The sequence below is a fragment of the Mauremys mutica genome, chromosome 4, assembly GCF_020497125.1.
Source record: "Mauremys mutica isolate MM-2020 ecotype Southern chromosome 4, ASM2049712v1, whole genome shotgun sequence".
Classification (NCBI taxonomy): domain Eukaryota; kingdom Metazoa; phylum Chordata; order Testudines; family Geoemydidae; genus Mauremys; species Mauremys mutica.
The window spans coordinates 64,157,765-64,178,118 of record NC_059075.1 but is presented as its reverse complement, the minus strand read 5'-3'; the positions used below and the strand labels follow the sequence as shown (position 1 = coordinate 64,178,118).

General features: G+C 42.6%; 2 protein-coding genes across 5 annotated transcripts in view; one reads left to right on the top strand and one right to left on the bottom strand.

Annotated features, from left to right (window-relative positions):
• TMEM62 (transmembrane protein 62) overlaps positions 1–6,035 on the bottom strand; it is a 39,550-nt gene extending 33,515 nt beyond the window's left edge. The window contains exons 1-2 of one of the 4 annotated variants that reach the window (XM_045016290.1): positions 5,896–6,035; positions 111–222 (exon numbers count right to left, since the gene is read on the bottom strand). Coding sequence is in view for 1 of the 4 variants with exons in the window: in XM_045016289.1 (XP_044872224.1) it covers positions 111–222; positions 5,683–5,844 (274 nt within the window). In the remaining 3 variants the exon portion in view is untranslated. Of the gene's footprint in view, positions 1–110; positions 223–2,463; positions 2,856–5,424; positions 5,446–5,682; positions 5,848–5,895 lie in introns of those variants that run through there. The other 3 variants (XM_045016289.1, XM_045016292.1, XM_045016291.1) reach the window with 3 other exon arrangements.
• An 11,278-nt stretch (positions 6,036–17,313) lies between these two features.
• UBR1 (ubiquitin protein ligase E3 component n-recognin 1) overlaps positions 17,314–20,354 on the top strand; it is a 143,246-nt gene continuing 140,205 nt past the window's right edge. The window contains exon 1 of the mRNA XM_045015211.1: positions 17,314–17,399. Coding sequence (XP_044871146.1) covers positions 17,322–17,399 — 78 coding nt within the window. The 5' untranslated portion in view covers positions 17,314–17,321. The remainder of the gene's footprint in view (positions 17,400–20,354) is intronic.

The following is a 20,354-nucleotide window of genomic DNA, read 5'->3' as shown; positions in this document are numbered from 1 at the left end:
GGCACACCACTTCAGAAAGGTTGCCAACACCTGAGCTAGACATTTTACTTGTCTGAATGTATTACCAAGGAAGGGGCAATAGGAAGAAATATAATTTCTGAATTGCTTACCTGTCACTAGAACAAGCACTGGTTGAATTATATCAATTGTTTCAGAACAGAACTTTTCAAAGTCAGGAACTCGTTTGGGATCCCGAAACCTACTGATGTGAATGTCTGATACCTACAGAAAGAATATATTGGATAAAGGTATTGTATCACAGATGAAGAGACCAAAAAATATATTTAGGGAAAGATCACTGCCAGAAACAACTCTAAATGTTTTGCCAAGCAAGAGCCATCTAAAACTAAACAGGACTTGAAAATAAATTAGTAGTTTCAGACCAGGACCCAAATAATTTTCCAGTAGCTTTGCTCAAAGATTTCTAAGAATCACCCATGCAGAGATCAAGTGACAAGACCTATCTCAAGAATGACAAAGACGGTTATTAAAACTAAACAAAAATTGTACTGGATCAATTAGAAATGCCTTCATCAATGTGAGGACTACCCAAAAAAGATTACTAGACCTTTTATATATTTTGAAGGCTGCTTTTCTTTTGAACCAAGACATTCAAATAATTCCACATTTGAAAATTATTAGGTTAGATAGGACTGAAAAAAGGCCAGACAGAACAAATTTGTTTGAATTATGGTTTACTTTGTCAGCAAAGACTTTCAATCACATTTCTTTAAGCTAGATATAATGGATTACTACACATTAGTCTTTCAGATCAGGAGACCTGTGTTCAAATCCTGAATACCTCACAAATGAAAATCAGATTGTCCATTTCATAGCTCTTCTTGGACATTTGTACATAAGACAGGTTAGGACTGAAGTGCCTTGTGTGGAAGATTGCACAGTACTTGCCAACAATAAACTGGGCTCTAATTTAAAGTTATTAGTTCATTTTTATAAGAACCAAACTCACACAAACACTTATAGCTAATCTAAAAAGCAGCTGAGGTGCAAAATAATAAAAAATAGTCATAGCTTCCTCTCTACTTTTCAGCCATTTGAAGGAAGACTGCAATGATAAGAATTCTTATGTCTTGGGACCTGATTCTGCAGTACTCGTACAAGAAAATCTCCCACCAACCTCCATGGGAGTTCTCTCTATATCAGAGCCAGACCCCAAGACAGATAAATGTATATTAAACAAATAATAATTGTTATATTTCATAGCTATTTCAAAATATTATGAACCTCACTAATTTGTACTAATGATAGTTATGCTGATTGCAAATTAATGAACTAGTGAGTAAAGAGATAGCATAATAAAAAAGCAAAGGTAATGCATCATAAGTATACCATATTCATTATTTGACATGTTATGTTTGATGCTAAATACTAATAAATATTTTGTGAAAATAATGAGGTCTTAGTAATATGAAACCTCACTACAACAGCTCAATTACACCTTCACTGAGAAGTGCGGCAAAACTGTCATCTTTGGTGTGCAAAGTAGTGAAGTTCTACTGATTCTACAATTTGCTCATTTTTACACCTAAATAAAGTGATAACACTACTGAAAATAAGTTGCAGTTTTCCTTTAAATCAGGGATCCAAAAGTCATACTGCAAAATAAGAGTTTAATTCAAAGTTCTCTCTCCATCTAGTCCTGTTGTCATCACATGTGAGACATAACTGATATTAGTAAAATGAAGACTCACTGTTTAGTCACTTATCTGCTGAAAAATTAAAGGTAGGTAATATTTTATTTTTTTAAAATATGCTGATGTAGCATTGACATTTTGTGCATGTATTCCTCACACTTATCACACACTACATTACTGACCTATGGTAAGGAAAAAAATGTAGTTTTCCCTACTCAACATATACATCGTAATGTCCCCTGGAATGCAAACAAGAACCACTCCCTGCTATCTCCTTGAAAATAATCATGAACATATAACAGGGCCTGGGAGCGCTGCACGGACAGGAGTGTTTTTCTTACACAGCAGTGACATAATCAGACACTGGAAGGAATTAGTTTCAGTCCTCCTTAGCTAAAAGAATGTTGACTGTAATCTGGAGTATGGAGGTTGATGAAGTGGAAAGATTTGAAAGTTATGGAGATCCTCAGGACCCCATGAGAATCACAGAAGATGGCAGGGATGGGAGAAGGAAATAAATCTCAACATGTGCCAAAATGACAGCTGAACTGGAGGAGGGACCATGTGGACAAGGGAGGTGATTCCATCTGGGGGAAAAACAAACCACATATTCAAAATATCTATAACGTAAGTGACAGTTTAGACTAGTGCACAACTAATACAGAAATGAAAGACATGTCACAGGAAACATTTACAAAACTGCAGGATAGCAGGAGAAAGCAAAGCAGGAAGTGTTCATGCAGATAAAGGAAGGGCTGTAAAAAAAAGCCAGAATACTGATTGTGTGGATTTATATCTAGACACTGACCTGGAATTAGCCTTGTGGAATCACCAGGGAGCCAGAAGCACATTTCCCCCAAGATCAGAAGCTATTTTGGATTTAGCAGTTGGAAATTAACCAAAGCGGGTTAATGATAAAGCAGCTGTTAAAGATTTATACATGGTCGATAAGATTGCAGATTTAGTAAAGATATATTTGAAAGTCAGGAACATTTCAATATTATTGAAATTAAAGACAAAACTCTCTCTGCAGAGATAACTTCAGTGTAGGTAATTTGAGTTAACATCTCTTTAATTAGCCTAGCTTGAGTGAGAGCAGCCAAGCTGCAAAATAACACTCATAGAAACAAAGGGCCAGAAGGGACTCAAGAGGTTAGCTCAGCAGTTCCCAAACTATGGGTCATGACCCCAAATGAGGTCATGCCATCAGCAGATGGGATCATGGGTCCAACAGGCTAGAGTTGCCTGCGAGACAATGCCACCTGCCCCTGAACCTGGCCAGACTTTCTCCACAATCGCTATGCCAGGTGGCTACCATTTTTCTCTACAGAACTGTGGCCTCTTCATGGTGTTACCTCACAGGGAAGGGGTGGGAAGAGGTGGGGCAGGGGTGGGGCCTCATGGAAGGGGTGGAGTAGGGGCGGGGCCGATGGCAGCGGGGGGGGGGGGGGGGGAGGGGGGGTAACCGTAAATGCGGCCCTCAGGCCAATGTACTAGTCCTCATGTGGCCCTCATGGTCATTTGAGTTTGAGACCCCTGCATTACAGCATATTAATTAATGTACTTAATGTGTAAATTCCTTGGATTCCTCATCAACTATGTTGCTTTGTTCCTGTCTGAGGTAACAGGAAACAATAAGTCTCAGAATGGGGTCACAAAGGCAAAAAGTTTGGGAACCTCTGGGTTAGCTATAGAGTGACTACTGAATAGAGTGACTGTGTTAGCAGCTGACAAGTTGTGCTAACCTGAGCTGTAGCTGATACCTCTGGTGGGCCAGTCACTTTGAGTTAAAAGCACCACTACACATTGACTTAAGGTTTTTGATATGTGGATGGGACTTGAGTTGTGGCAGCACTTGATTTATAACTTGAGATAAATCTACAATGATGACAAGCCCTACATGAGTTGAAGAAAAGTAACTTAAAAAACTTAAAATATGAGAAAACCCATTGAAGAGGAGTGGGAGGAAGAATAAGAGGACAAAATAACACTCTTGATTATGCACAAGGAGCTCCAGCTGAAGTTGGTAAATTACTGAGCATATGTAGGGGCAGATTTTTTCCCTAAACTTACCAGAATAAAAGTGAAGTGTCAAATGTAGCATATAGCTCAATTAAAAACAAAAACACACATCAACAATAAATAGGAGCTATTACAAAACCACAGGAACCTATTAATAGACATGAAAGGTGGATGAATCATTACAAAATAGTCAAAGAAAAAATAATTACAAAGAAAAGTATAACTAAGCAGCAGCAATACAGAACATCTCAGCTGAATTTATTTTAAGTACATAAAAAATTGGTGCACATTAAAACACTAAGTGCTGATGGATCTAGACGATCATAATAGTCCCTTCTGACCTTAAAGTCTATGATATTATGATCTAAACATTTATATAATCTTATAGATGTGCACTGGACAACAGAGACTTGAGAAAAAATGAAGGCCAAGGAAAGATTTCAGATATGACAACGCGGTTCAGATGCTATCAATGAGTTTTACACTAAAATCTTAAATCTGGTATTTTTAGAAAGTTTTATATAAAAACCAATATGAATTAAAAAGTGTTTTAACTTTTAATTTTATTTAGAAGTAATAACTAATAATATTTTTTGATGCTAGAAAGGAATTTAACCACTCCCCTCAGTTATGTAATTCCCAGAACAGCACCACCATTGAGGGCAGAAGGACTTCGGATGTATCACTAGGATATTAATCCTTGACTTAACTGGATGAGCTCCCTCATCTTTCATATCTACTTCAAACAAAGCGATGTAATCCTCCAGCCAGTCTGGTAAACTGGTCAAGCCCCATCACTTACAGTTAATTGTGAGAGAGACTGGGAAAAGGAAAGTATTTTCCAGTTTACTAGGGGAAAGATGCCAGAACTTAGCCTAAGGAAGATCAACACTGTCAACTTGCCAAGAGCTTGAGAGCTGCAACAACTTGCATAAATAGGAACAGCCTGCAGACACTCTCATCATTTATCTAGAGCAGTGTTTCCCAAACTTGGGATGCCGCTTGAGTAGGAAAAGCCCCTTGCAGTCCGGGCCGTTTTGTTTACCTGCCGCATCTGCAGGTCCGGCCGATTGCGGCTCCCAGTATCTGTGGTTCGCTGCTCCAGGCCAATGGGAGCTAGAAGCGGCGTGGGCCGAGGGATGTACTGGCTGCCGCTTCCAGCAGCTCTCATTGGCCTGGAGCAGTGAACCACAGACACTGGGAGCCGTGATCGGCCAGGCCTGCGGATGGGGCAGCTAACAAACTGGCCCAGCCCGCCAGGGTCTTTCCCTACACCAGGGGTATCCCAAGTTTGGGAAACACTGATTTAGAGGAATAACCCACACATCACACACCTCCACACGTAACAGGAGGCCACGTGCCACACTTTGCTCACCCCAACACAGGGCTGGCACCTATGCTGATATTTTTGGTAACACCTCAGGGCTGCTAAGAGATCTTGCATCCAGGAACCTGGACTTGCAAGAGTATTAACACTTCCAGGGCCCGCAAAACTTCAGCACGTTGCGCCATGATGACATTTCGATACACCATTCCCCCAGTACAACGGGAGTGACATGCAAATGGACCATCACACCCCACACCACTGCCATTTCACCGTGATATAGTCAGGCCATTGCCACACAACTTCAGCTCAGAATCACCACGAGAACCAGTCAAAAACAGATAGACATTTTGAGAGACTTTGAACATGAAACATATTTCAGCCAGACACATCTAGTCCCTAGCTCTCCTGGCTGTGCATCACCGTGGCTATGACATCCCCCAACGTCACACCAGTCACAGCCACGTTGCTCTACTTCAGGGGAACCCCTCTGCAGCCAGTGGGCAGCCGTCAAGCCAAGCCAGACGGCCACGCTTCCCCGCCCCGAGACATCGCCATGGTAACGCGCAGGCTGCCCCGCCCTACAAGCCTGGCACCAGCGGCCACCGAGAGGGCAGCGCGCCCTGCTGCAGCCACCGCCCCCGAACACGGAGGCCGGGATCCTGCCCCGCCCCCACTCACCTGCACCACCCAGAAGAGGTTGGTGGCCTCTGCCCCGGGGGCCGGATCCCGAGGGAAGGGGCGGCGCTGCCCCAGGCGCTGAGGCCCCGCTTGGCCGTACCAGTCCAGGAGCAGCCCCGCCGCCAGGGCCGCCGCCAGCAGCCCCGCCGCCAGCCGCAGCATCCTCCCCGGCCCCACAACCATTCACCCCCCGCGCCCCACCCCGGGCAGCACCTGTCGCTGCGGCCGCCGCGTGCCCTTCTCCGGGCAACCCCGCCGGCTTCACCGCTTCCGCCCCGCAGCTGCCCGGCCAGAGCGGGCCCTCGCGCGATGGCTTGTCAGGCCGCCACTTCCTCCCTTCTATGGTCTTCTTGGAGGACTCCTGTTTCTCCCTGCGCTCATCCTGTTCCCGTTGCAGTCAGTGGGGGAGGGGAGAGGTGCCAGTTAGTTGAATGGGACTAACGCACTGAGTGCAGCAGGCCTTGCACAGCGTTAATATTGTGGAGGAAGGAGGCCTCCTCCCGGCTGTTATATAACTTGTCATGTTTTAATTCATGTACTCCCCCACTGTCAGGCTGAGGGATTTTACTGCAAATGTTTTATCCTTGATTCAAACATCTCACTGATCCTTGTGTGAAATTTCCCCCACAGGTGTTGGTCCCAGCTTTGTTCCCACTGGAGCCACCAGTGAAAGTGGGCCGATACAGGCCGGTATGACGTACCAGTAAAAAGTGGCCGCTGGTACTGGTCTGTACGCAGCCGACGTTAAAGCACTATTGCGGCAAAGGACCCTGCTTAAAAGCGCTGCCGCAGCAGTGCATTAATGTTGCCTCTTATGCCTCTGGCCACTGATGGGGGGCAAAAGGGACAGTTGCCCCAGTGGTGGTGATTTAAAAGGGCCTGGGGCTCTCGGCCACTGCCACTGCTACCGCAGCAGCCAGAGCCCCAGGTGGTGTGGGCCAGGCAGCACGGATGGGCTGGCTGGGGGAGGTTGACCGCCAGCCCTTCTGCCTGAGGCCCCGCCCCTTCCGCTGGAGGCCCAGAGCCAGGCCCCCATACCAGTAAGTGCTTAATGTTACTTTCACCCCTGACTGGAGCCCTGTGACGTGCTGCTCACATACTACTCTCCTGGTAGTGGATGATTTTCTTAAAACCTTGTTGATTGTATTAGCATATGTATTATGGCTCTAGAGCCTAGGGCTTGAAGAAAAAGAAATCTCAGTTTACTTCTTTTTTTGAAAGCAGTAACTTTCTAACCCTTGAAAAACTTGAAAATTTGCACCCAATGGGCTCAAAAGACAAGAGAAAAATAAAAATTCAAAATATATTATTCTCAGTTTTTAAATTAATCTCATGAATTGGGGGGCAGAGGGAAAGACTCAATTTTTTAATACTTGGAGTTGGCAATATTAGGATTCACCCCCTCTTACTTCTGTATTACTTTCTTGCAACAACCCTCCTTGAAAAAGGATGGCTGCATGGAGATTCCTTTAGAATTTATTGGCAATAGCCCTTTCTTGGCCCAGGGAAGGAATTGCTTCAAAGCAACATTTGTGGGGACTTCCTTTGCTTGACTGGCAGATATGCTGAAGTTGGAATGCTTTTTTTAGCTTTTCTCAAAAACAATCATATCAGTGCAGGGGTCTGAGTCATAGTCATTTACTGGACAAATGGCCAGCTTAAATTCACTTAAATCACTCTCCCCAGCATAGTAGTTGGAGTCACTGTGTATTCTGCACATTACTGCAGCGAAGACTTGAATTTTAACCCTTGCTGGATCACCACCTTTAGAAGTCTGTGTTGTTCAGGGCAATTTTGTTGCATAAAATGTTGTCATTTATTTTTACAATGATACTCTGAAAAAATGGTACATCAAAATGCAACTTCATTGCATGAAGTATCAACACAATGTATGGTGATACCATATGTTCCATTTTAAAATAAACCCCCTTACTTTCAACAACCTTCAGCCTGTTGCTGCAGGGTAAATTAAAGAAAATCAGGATGAGCCTTTTTTTTATGCTAGTGGTTGTCATGATACATTTAAGTTGGAAGTTAGCTAGATGGCAGTAAAACATTTGTCATTGTTATACTAGTATGCCTGGAGTACAAGTAGTTTGATATGCCTGAAATAAAAGGACCATTTTAGGTATATGGTGCAGTTGCTTTGTCCCAATTACAATATAAAGGCCATATTCTTCAGCTTTACTCACACGAGTAATTCTTAACAACACAAGCAGTTCTATTGACTTCATTAGGATGTAGGTGAAATAGGAGTTGCAAGGCTATGCCTGTTTTGTTGACTACTTTAAGTGTGTCTCTTTTCTGTTAAACTGGTGATTTACGTGGAGGTGGAACAATAACAATATGGAGTCGCAGCATTCACTATAATTTAAATTACTGTTGTACCAATATAATAAAAACCAGCAGGATCTTATTAAGAGGGATAAGGCAAAGATGCCACATTTATTGTAAATACCATAACAAAACAAAAGACAATGTTTTCCTACTTGTTTCCATTACTACTTATTCCTTATACACACACACACATATTCATCCACACAATCATTCATTCAGGTTCTGTATAGATGTTATAGTTACCAGCCTAGATGTTGCTCATGCCAAGTTACTGGCCAGGTATCTTGGTCATGAGGATGGAGCCGAGTCTGTGTCAGATGCATCTGATGCTCCTGGAGGCTGGCGGCAGAACCATAGACTCAAAGTCCTTATTCTTTAGAGTCCAGTTTTATAGGGATTTTTCCCTATGTTAGTTGATAGGAGTTGCTTCATTCTGCTGTTGCTAAATCAATCAGCAGATGGCTGGCTCCATTCTGTCAGATACTTGTTTTTCCTTCCTTTGAGGTGTGGTGGGTCATCTGGTTGATCCCACTTGACACCTTCTTCAGCCAACACTGAATTCTTCAGACTGGTAACTCCCTAACCATTCAGTCACATACATTCTCTATCTTAATCCCATCTATTTCACTGTCTCTTTGCTTTTTGGGGTGTTACCAATTTATGTGAGACTCCCTGTCTTTTAACAATCAAAGATAAAGTGAGATGAAAACTTACAGAGGGTGGGGGTCTCTATCTATACACTATAACAGCTACTGTTTTGGCTTACTTAGAGTTAATTAATGTTTAACAAGTTTTATACAAAGTATTTCTTTGAGCAGGCTTCACACAGACACAGCTGGTGGCTTGCAGGTTAGAATCACAAATTTACTTTTAACATAAACCTTTAGTTATAAAGTATCAATTAACAATAAATCAATAAATCATCACAAATTTACTTCTAACATAAACCTTAACTTATAAAGTATTAATTAACAATAAATCAATAAATCATTTCTCATATAAACCATGTTTAATATAAACCTTCTTTAATATCTCTACATTACTTTCTTTTCTGGCTGAAATATCCCTAAAGGTGACTTTGAAAAAAGGCTTAAGATTAAATTTAACCTTTTTTGAGACAGGATACATTTTTTTTCTTCCAATTCTTTTTAAAGGTGACTTGCAAAGGAAAAGAATGGACTTGTGTGCTTTTTTGTTTTTTTTTAATGATATGTAAAGAAAACCTGGACTTTTTTTTTTTCGGAAGTATGGGAATTTTTTTTACTAGTTGTTTTACATTAAGAATTAAAATCTTGTCTATCTTGACAGACTGTAGTTATTGAAATAGTGAAATCATCACATCACAAGAGACTGAACTGAGCAAAACCGAATAAACTGACAGTCTATGAGGAAATGGGATTTTTAGCCAGGCTATTTAAAACTGTTGTTTCTTTTTGTTAATTCCAGTATGTAATGAATGCACAGTTGAAAAAGAGATCTGTTAAAATTTAAAACTCTTGCATCTTTAATCAAAGTGAGAATGTTCACACAAAACATATTTGAGAGCCCAAAAAAAATCAGACAAAATCATACTTGACATTCCTGATATTTCAAATATAAAAAAAGAAGAACAAACCTTTAACCTATATTTTTCAGGCCTTTATACCTCATAAAGAAACAATAAAGGGTATAAAATTAATGTTTTAAGAATCCTTTGCAGGTCACCTTTAATTGCCAGTGAAATAGCTGGAGGTAGCAACTTGAAATTTGACAAAGAAATATCCTTATTTGGAGAGAAATTTCTTTGAATATTCAAGTGAAAATTGGTTTTGATTTGACAAACTTTTGACTTTGACTTTGACAAAGTCATCTTCCACATGCAACCTACGTTCTGCACGATGTTTTCTTGCTAGGCTAATAAAACACACAGCTAAGACCACCCTGCACAGGGGATTCTGAATATATGTTAGGATTGTAATATTTAGCAAGTACTCAAGAGTCAGGTAGGCACAGCATTTTATTCAAATATGTAACTTTCAACATTAGCAAAATTAACACTTTTTTGTAATTTAATTTGGTTGTCAGTATGAAAAATAACCTTCAATATTAAAGATTGTCAGACTAGAAACCAACTGTAATTGTGTTACCAATCAATTCCATCCTCACAATTACTTAAACAAGCAAAAATTCTTCACTATTAATACACAGATTTTAAGTATCTGGTTTACTTGCTGACTTTGGGCAAACTTAAGAGCTTCATCTGTTGCAGTAAATAGCCACCCTACCAGTGAATATTTTAAAGATTACCTGTAATACACAGTCCTCTTGTCAAGGAAGAGAAAAGCTAAGGGAAAACAAAACACTTAACAACCGTAAGAGAGAAAACAATAAACAACAACTAATAAAATGACCTGCATAAGGTAGCAGCTTCTCCTTATGCTTTATGGCAAAACAGAATCATCTATTGAGTCTGTAACTGCCACCTACTATACTCCTCATTCATTCATGCCATTACACTCTCTTAGGCCTGGTCTACACTACCCGTTTAAACCAAATTTAGCAGCATTAAACCAAATTAACCCTGCACCCGTCCACACAACGAAGCCCTTTATATCGATATAAAGGGCTCTTTAAAACGATTTCTGTACTCCTCCCTGATGAGGGGAGTAGCGCTGAAATCGGTATTGCCATGTCGGATAAGGGTTAGTGTGGCCGCAATTCGACGGTATTGGCCTCAGGGTGGTATCCCACAGTGCACCATTGTGACCGCTCTGGAAAGCAATCTGAACTCGGATGCACTGGCCAGGTAGACAGGAAAAGCCCCACGAACTTTTGAATTTCATTTCTTGTTTGCCCAGCGTGGAGCTCTGATCACGAGTGGCGATGCAGTCCCAAATCCCAAAAGAGCTCCAGCATGGACCGTACGGGAGATACTGGATCTGATCGCTGTATGGGGAGACAAATCTGTTCTATCTGAGCTCCGTTACAGAAGACGAAATTACAAAGCATTTGAAAAAATCTCCAGGCTATGATAGACAGAGTCCACAGCAGGGACTCAGCACAGTGCTGCGTGACAAGTGTAATGGAAAGCCAAAGAATCAAATGGACGCTCAGGGAGGGAGGGGGTACTGAGGACTCCAGCTATCCCACAGTCCCCGCAGTCTCCGAAAAGCATTTGCATTCTTGGCTGAGCTCCCAATGCCTGAAGGGTCAAAAACATTTTCCCGGGTGTTTCAGGGTGTATGTCATCAATTTACACCCTTCCCCTGCCCCGAAAGAAAAGGGAAAAAAATTGTTTCTCGCCACTTTTCAATGTCACCCTATGTCTACTTCATGCTGCTGGTAGACGGGGTGCTGCAGCGCTGAACACCAGCATCCCCTTCCTGGTGGCAGACGGTGCAAAATGACTGGTATCCATCATCATCATCAGCCCGTGAGTGCTCCTGGCTGGCCTCGGTGAGGTCGGCCAGGGACACCTGGGTAAAAATGGGAATGACTCCCGGTCACTCCCGGCAGACAGTACAGAAGGCTTGGTAACCGTCCTCATCATAGCAGCTGGAGGCTGAGCTCCATCAGCGCCCCCCCCTTTCATGTCTAAAGAAGATTCTGTACGCCCTGGACTATCATAGCAGCTGGAGGCTGCCTCCCCCTCATTTTATCTCACTAAAAACTCAGTGTTTCTTATTCCTGCCTTCTTTATTACTTCATCACACAAATGGGGGGACACTGCCATGGTAGCCCAGGAGGGTTGGGGGAGGAGGGAAGCAACGGGTGGGGTTGTTGCAGGGGCACCCCCTAGAATGGCATGCAGCTCATCATTTCTGCGGGATCTCTGGGGCTCTGACCCGGAGCAGCTGTGCTCTCTGGTTCTCTAGTACACTTGCCCCATATTCTAGGTAGGACTGACTCTATTTTTAGACAAAACATAAAGAAGGGAATGACCCAGGGAGTCATTCCCATTTTTGTCCATGCGCCCCCAGCCGACCTCAGCGAGGCCAGCCAGGAGCACCCATGACAGCAGCAGACGGTACAAAAGGATTGATAACCGTCATCGCCAATTTCCAAATGCAAACGGTGCAAAATGACTGATAACCATCATCTCATCACCAATTTACAATGGCAGACAGTGCAATAGGGATGGTAAACATCTCTGCTACCTTGCAAAGGCAAATGAATGCTGCTGTGTAGCACTGCAGTACCGCATCTGTCAGCAGCACCCAGTACACATACGGTGACAGTGACAAAAGGCAAAACAGGCTCCATGGTTGCCATGCTATGGTGTCTGCCAGGGCAATCCAGGGAAAAAGGGCGCGAAATGATTGTCTGCCGTTGCTTTCACGGAGGAAGGATTGAGTGACGATATTTACCCAGAATCACCCGCGACACTGTTTTTGCCCCATCATGCATTGGGATCTCAACCCAGAATTCCAATGGGCGGGGGAGACTGCGGGAACTATGGGATAGCTACGGGATAGCTACCCCACAGTGCAACGCTCCGGAAATCGACGCTAGCCTCGGTACATGGACGCACACCACTGAATTAATGTGCTTAGTGTGTACTCGACTTTATACAATCTGTTTTAAAAAAATGGTTTCTGTAAAATCGGAATAATCCCGTAGTGTAGACATATCCTTAGCCTGCTCTATCACCTTAAAAAAACAGCACACCTTTTTGAATGTCACCCCATTTTCTCAATACTCTCAATAAATCCCTCATAGTATGTTGTCATCTTAAATCATGTAAAATTCTTCTTTCCTGGGAATACGCCCTGCATTCCCATATCAGGTGATCAACTGTTTCTCTAACCTTACATGTGTTACATAGTCCATCTTTGTGTTTATTCGATAAATATAAATTACTAGTAAAACCACAGTGATCAGCTAACAGTCTAAATATGAGTACTTGACTGATCCTTTCATAACTTTGGAGTAGTGCATTATCCTCTATTTTTGGTCATACTTCACAGAATCTATTTCCTCTTTTCTCCTTGGTCCACAATTCTTGCCATTCCTTTTTAAATCCTTTAACTACATTTTTCTCAAAGGTATATCAATGTCTCCATTTTTAATGCATTTTTTCTTCTTTATCCACCTTTTATTCCCAGGTATTCCAACATGTGCTTGAATTCATACTAGTAGTATGTTCATGACTGAGCTTACTATTGAAAAAAAATCAGTTTTTAGATTACTTCTGCTTTCTGAGATATAGTACCCTTTTTAAATGCCAGTATACCTGATAATGAATCTAAAAAGATAACAGCTGTGGTAGGCTGAACATTCCTTATCCAGTTTAATGCTAACATTAGTTCCATCAATTCAGCTGTCCTAATGGCTACAAAATTAGATATTCTTTTAGATTTCTTAACTCTAACCTCAGGGATCCAAAAGGCTGCTCCCACTCTACCTGTTTTTTCCTCTGTAGATCTATCAGTAAATACTTAGCAATGGTGACTCCATTTACCATATATAAACTCATAAACTTTATCTGTCATATAGGATGACTCTTTTTTTCATTTATTATTATATAGTTCTAAATCTTCATCCAGAGAGACAATTTTCCATGTATAATTTACAGACCCATAACTATAGATATTAATATTTTCTAATCCTTCCTTTTCAACTAATTCTTTTACCCACACTTTAACCCTAAGAGTATGAGGGAGTTTATTGTGACAGGCTACATTTCATCTCCTTAATTCTCAACATTCCTCACGTATTTGTCCAGTATTTTTATCTGCGCTTTTTCCATTGACTTTAGCCCAAAATGTCAGATCTAACATTTGCATTCGTAAATTGATAGGCATTTCTCCAATAGCTACCTGCATTACGCACACAGGTATTGTAAGAAATGCACCACTTACAATTCATAGCACTTGAGTGTGAATTGGTTCTGACTTTTTAAGTTCTGATCTGGGCACAGAACTAAAGGCTTGACAGCCAAAATTTATGACTGATCTTATTAATGCTCTATATAGCATAATCAGCACTTTCTTATCTGCTTCCAAATTAATCCCAGCAATACTTTTAAGCAAATTAATCCTATCTTTATATTTATTTGTAATACTTTCTGTATGACTTTTCCAAGTACGTTTATTATCAAACAATGCACCAAGAAATTTAAAACTGTTAAAAACATGCATAATGGAATGCTAAAATGTATTATGCTGGTGCGTGACATATCTTATTTAAGCTAACCTCAGCCATACCTGGCAGAACATTAAAGGATCTTATGGTAAACACATCTGATATGTATGTCTCAGAGAGGAAGCTCTGTAGTCAGTCCATATCTGGTACAGAGGCCTGTCCTACAACCATGTACAAAAATACATGACATGGTGTCAGAAGTAAACTAGTGCCAAAGGAGAACAGAAACGGAAGGAACAACAAAGGTTGCAAACAGAAAGAACAAAGCAACAAATGTTGCAAATAGAAGGAACTGTGACAACATGCACCTGTTCTCCATACAGATATAAATTACACTAATCTTTAATCTTTCTTCTAGTGAAGATGATTCCCTTTGTTTTAACAACTGAAAAATTAAGTCCCCATGCATCTCCACAATCTGATACCTCCTTGAGTGCTTCATTGATTGTCTCTTCAGCCATTTTAATTCTTCTGTGTTTAACCCATATAACACACCCATCCTCAAATAACGTAATGCCTATTCCTGCTCTTACACATTTTGGAAAATCATTTATCATAATATTAAGCAAGATAGGGCTGATAATGCTTCCCTGCAGTGTGTCATTGGCAATACTATAGATTCCTGATAAGACTTTCCCTACTCTAACCTGTACAGTCCCCTTACTCAAAAAACACCAGAACATACTTCCTTTTAGCCCTATCATGACCAACTTATATAACAAACCCTCCTCCATAATATATCATATGCTTTTTTAATGTCCAAAAAAGTTATCAAATACTTTGTTCCTCATATTTGTTGTATTTGTTTCTAATCTTACAATATGATCAAGCATGCATCTCCTCCTCCTAAAACCTTTTTGCACATTATTTAGTATCTCATTTTCCCCCAAGTACACAACTAGCCTCTCATTTATCATTCTTTCCATAACTTTACCCACACAAGATGTGAGGGCAGTTGGTCTATAGGCATCAGTTCTCATAAGTAACTTGCCTGACTTCCCTATTGGAATGATCACTGAATATTTCCATTCTACTGATAGTACTCCTTTTCCCTGTGTACTATAGTATAATTTTAATAAAATCTTTCAACTCCCTTCAGGTAAGCATTTAAGCATTATATTGCATATACTATCTTTATCTAGAGTTGTTTTTGCTTTTATCTATAGCTTTTTGTAGTTTCTGCATACTGAAGTTTTCATTTGTACATTATCATCATCTTCCCAGCCATTTAGAATCTCATCATTTTCTTCAACTAATTTCCATTCCCCCCCCCCCCCAAATCTGTACTTTGAGTCCCATCATTATTTACATTCTGGAACACTTTTGCTAGGATTTCTGGTTTTCTTTTGTTCAAACTTACTGTAATGACCCAACCATTAAACAGAGACTGGGAATGGTTGGATCATTACGCTAATTTAATCTATTGCCCCATGTTAAGTTCTCCTCACACCTTCTATGGGTCATCTCAATTACCGGTATCACTTCAAAGATTTTTTTTCTCCTGCTGATGATAGCTCATCTCAATTGATTGGCCTCTTAAGTTGGCATGGGTACTTCCACCTTTTCATGTTCTCTGTATGTATAAATATCTTCTTTCTGTGTGTTCCATTCTATGCATCCGAAGAAGTGGTCTGTAGCCCACGAAAGCTTATGCTGAAATAAATTTGTTCGTCTCTAAGGTGCCACAAGTACTCCTGTTCTAAATGTTAAGGAAGTTTTATGGAATTTAATTTAGGTTGTCTAACACTTTTAATTATACAAAATAATCTTCTGACCTTTTGTGGAAAAGCTGTAACACTTCCATTGTTTGCAGCAGATCTTTGAAATTCAGTAGGTGGTAACCCCTTGAGTTAGAGAAATTCCTTTCTTTATCCCTTGACATTCTCTTCAGGTTTTGCCCTGGTATTGTCTATTTGAGAAATTTGCAACAGTTTAATTTAAATCTGTTGAAAAGCAATAAAGCGTTTGTCTACACAGGAAAACTATACTTATAAGATGTGAATGTAAATGGCTGATGTTATACCAGTATGACACCCTGTGTGAACACTCTTATTCCAGAATAAGGGCATGTCTACATTTAAAACACTGACTAGACGCAGCTGCACCGATGCAGTTACACCATTGTAGCGCTTAAGTGAAGATGCTCCTATGCCAACGGGAGAGCTTCTCCCACTGGTGTAGTTAATCAACCTCCATGAGAAGCAGAAGAGGCTCTCCCACTGACATCGCATTGTCTACACTGGGTATGTCTATGCTGCCAAGTTGTTAACAAAACTTTTGTCTTTTGTCTTTCACAGGAGCTCTCTCCTGCTGACAAATCTAATGTCGCTCACCGGGCTGGAAGTATTTTGTCAACAAAAGTGCCAACAAAGAGCGTTTACACACCCTATTAGTCGACACTGCCTTGTTGCTAAAAGCTGCATGGTGTAGACAAGCCCACAGGGATGTGGATTTTTCACACCCCTGAGCAACATAGTTTATACCGAGATAGGTCTGTAGTGTAGTCCTGGCCTTATTCCAGAATATGTGTCCAAACAGGGAGTTATATAACTGTACCAGTTTAACTATACCTGTATGACTGGTAACACTTTCCAGTGTAGACAAGCCCTTAGTTAAACCAATGCAAACCTCTGTAAAAACAGTCTTATTTCTGTTTGAGAACAGCTTATTGTTAATCAACTTAATGCAAACCAAAATCCAAGTGGCCATACAGGGCTCTGCCCTGGTTTAACATCACAGTGCAGCTTCCTCCTATGGACCAGCCCTGAAGAGACGAGCAGCCTTTCGCGCCACAGCCCCGCCGAAGGGGTGTCAAGAGGCACCGTCCGCCTGCCCTTCACCCCCATTCTGGCCACCCCCGCTGGCTGCTCCTATCGAAGTTCGCTTCCGCCACCACTAGCCCTATGAAGCGCTGCCCCCGCCCTTCCCCCTCCTCTGGCCAGGAAGCGGGAAATGGGATCGGATCTGAGAGCAAGTAAGGGCAGCGGCTTCAGCAGGTGTGACTGAGCAGGCGCAGATCGCTAGCACATGCTCAGTGGAAGCCAGGTGCGCGCACTGTCGGGAGGCGGATTCGGACGCTACAGCTTGGTCCGTCGGCTCCGGCAACCTGTTTCCGGTCGGCTCGGTGGCAAAGGGGCGGGGCGGGGCGGGGCTTGGCGGCGGTGTCAGTTGCCCTCAAAATGGCGGATGGAGGCGGCGGAGGAGCCGGATCGGGGGCGAGCGGCGGGGTCCTCGTGCAGCCCCGGGAGCGGGCCATGGTGAGACTCCTGCCGTGTGGGTCCTCCCGGGGTGACCTGGTAACCTCCGCGCGGACAGGTTGGAGCCTCCAGCGGATGGGAGCCCGACCCCCTGCCCGCTTGGCGGAGCAGCGGAAGCCCTGGCTGCCTCCCCTCAGGAGAGATGAGGGCCCCCATCCGCTGAGGGTTAGCGCCCCGGGCGGGGAGGTGCCGCTCAGTGTGGACTCACCTACCCCCCCCCTTTTCCCCATTGTCTGCCCTGCGGCCAGTGGCTGTTTCCCGGTGGCACTGTCCCATGCGAGGGTGACACCCGTGCGCTGTGTAGTTACTACTAAGCCTGAGTTAGGTGACCAGCGACCATCGATTGGCTTGTAGAGATGATCTTCAGTGACAGGTGGAATAAAGTTTTTATTGCGTGGGCTTGATATAAGGGATGATGGCGATATTTTGCTTAAATGCAAGTTTCCCTGGGTTTGTATACCAGAAAGGCTGCTCGATATGCTTTAAGCAGCCTGTCAATGGCATGACAGGAATGGCCCTGATGCACCAGTAAAGGCAGAGTTGTAGTCATCTACTCTCAGCAATATCTTGGCACAGGCTGTTAAAACAAGCAGTTGCCTAATAAAGGGTGATCTCTTGCATAGATTTGGGTCACTAGTGAAAAGTAATATTTTTATATGGTCAGTTGTTGAAAGTGATAAAATTCAATAATCCACCTCATCATTCTGATCTGAAGGTTGTCTTGGAGAATAATCTGTTGAAAGGCTCTGTGATTTCACTCCCCCTCCCCCCATCTTTCTAGATCTGCACAGCTCAAGTCAGGGGAGGAGCCTATTTTTCAGAGGTAATACACTTCATGCACCAAAGAAGCTACATTTAGGTTTAAAATGAAGGAGGACAAATATTCACCAACTTAAGTTCTGGGTTGCTATATGGAATTTACTCTTTGGGGCAGGTACATTTAGGGGCCGTTTATTCTTTATTGTTGCTTTATTATTATTTGTATGTGTCTGTATGCCCATAGAACTGGAACTTATTTTCTTTCATCAGACACTGGAAAGCTGATGGCTTCAAATGAAAATAAAGGGAACGGTGTTGAATCAAAAACTTAAACATAAAATCTTGCCTGAAAACACTAGTTTGAGAAATCTTTTAAAACCATAATAGTCAACATTGTCCTGTTATAGGAAAGTAAAGTGGGAGCTGCACATTTATCAAGTAACTATATTACCTATTTATCTTATACTTTTAAAGTAGAATTTAGAACTACCCAAGAAGGCAGCAGTTCTCAACCAGGTGTCTGGGGCCCTGTGGGGGGCTGCAAGCAGCTTTCAGGGGGTCTCCCAAAATAAACTAGAGAGCAGGGTCGGCGTTAGATTTGCTGGGGCCCAGGGCAGAAAGCCTGGGCCCTGCTGCCTGTGGTTGAAGCCTAAGCCCAAGCAATTTAGCTTTGCAGGGCCCCCTGTGGTGTGGGGCCCCAGGCTTGATACCCTCTAACACTGGCCCTGGCTTTTAATCTACTGGATATGCAGAAAAACAGTTGTGGTGGTACATGTGGGCTGTAGAATTTTTATAGCGGGGAGGTGGGGGGGGCAAGAGGTGCTCAGAAAGAAAAAGATTCAGAACCCCTGCAATAAGGTAGTCAGTGTCCAATGCTGAGGGTCTTCCGAGCTATAGACTGGGCTCCAATGTTCCATTGGTTTCTACTTTAACTAGCAAAACAACTGTTTAGTGCACTAAAGTAAAATTCAACCTTAGAAGAGTTTCTTTTTAATGTGGGTTGGGAACAGAACAGCAGGAAAAAGCAGTGTGTTAACATGATTGGTAAAATGCAGTAGGATTGAACTGAGTGATACCATTCAACTCTCAGCCCCCCAAATCACAGAATAGGATATGAAATAGAAAAATAATAGACATGGTGTTATTGCCTGCCCTCCCGACCCCTATCCACATCCCTGCCCCTGACAGGCCCTCCTGGAATCCTCCTCCCACCCCCACCCTGTTCCCCATCCCCTGACCACCACCCCAGAACCTCCACCTCATCCAACTGCCTCTCCTCCTTGACTGCCCCCCAGGACTCTCCGCACCCTTACCCAACACCTGCCCCCTTAGCAGGAGCTTGCAGCTGTGACACCGGGCCAGAGGCAGCTGCGCTCCCCATGCTGCCCAGTAGGAGCGGTGGGCCAGAGCACACGGCATGGCTGCAGGGGACGGGGGACAGTGAGGGAGGGGCTGGGGACTAGGGTCCCTGGCCGGGAGCTCAGGGGCTGGGCAGGACAGTCTCGCAGGCCAGCTGTGGCCCGCGGGCCATAGTTTGCCCACATCTGTTCTAAAGAGACACTAAAGTGACTGATTAATGCTTCATTACAGCGAACAGACCAAATGCCCTAAACAAACTGTGGATTCTGCCTGAGCTCTTTTGACAAAAGTTACACAATGAGAAATCCCAAAGTTAGTCATTTGCAAAGCAGCACATTGGGTTCAGGAGGAATAGCCAAAATCCAAATCCAGATGCTGGAAGGGGGGAAGTACCGAATGGGGAGGGAAAGAAAGAAAATGATGTTGTAGATGCAGCATTAACAAAAGCCAGGAAATATGGCAATAAATGCCATATAATAATCCTCCCCAGAGACTCCAGCTTCTTCTGTACACTTAACCACTGATATATAAATACAACTTGTGCTGTTTATGCTAGATGCAAAGTTGTTTGAAACTGTGTTAAACTGGGGTAGCTAATGCATTTTGAAATCGATCATTTTTTGTAGTTTAGACACTCTCTGTGAACAATTTGAAGGTATTATTTTTGCCTTCTCTTTATTCATTTGATAGTACTGTGTGTACAAAAAGTTTCAGTTTCATTGCTTCCCTGTAGAATTGGTCCATTTCCCTGCTTGGGTTTTTCTCACAGCAACAGAGGAGCGAGAACATTTTTAAAATATAGGGAAACATGATTGTAAACTGTAGGGAAACTCAAGG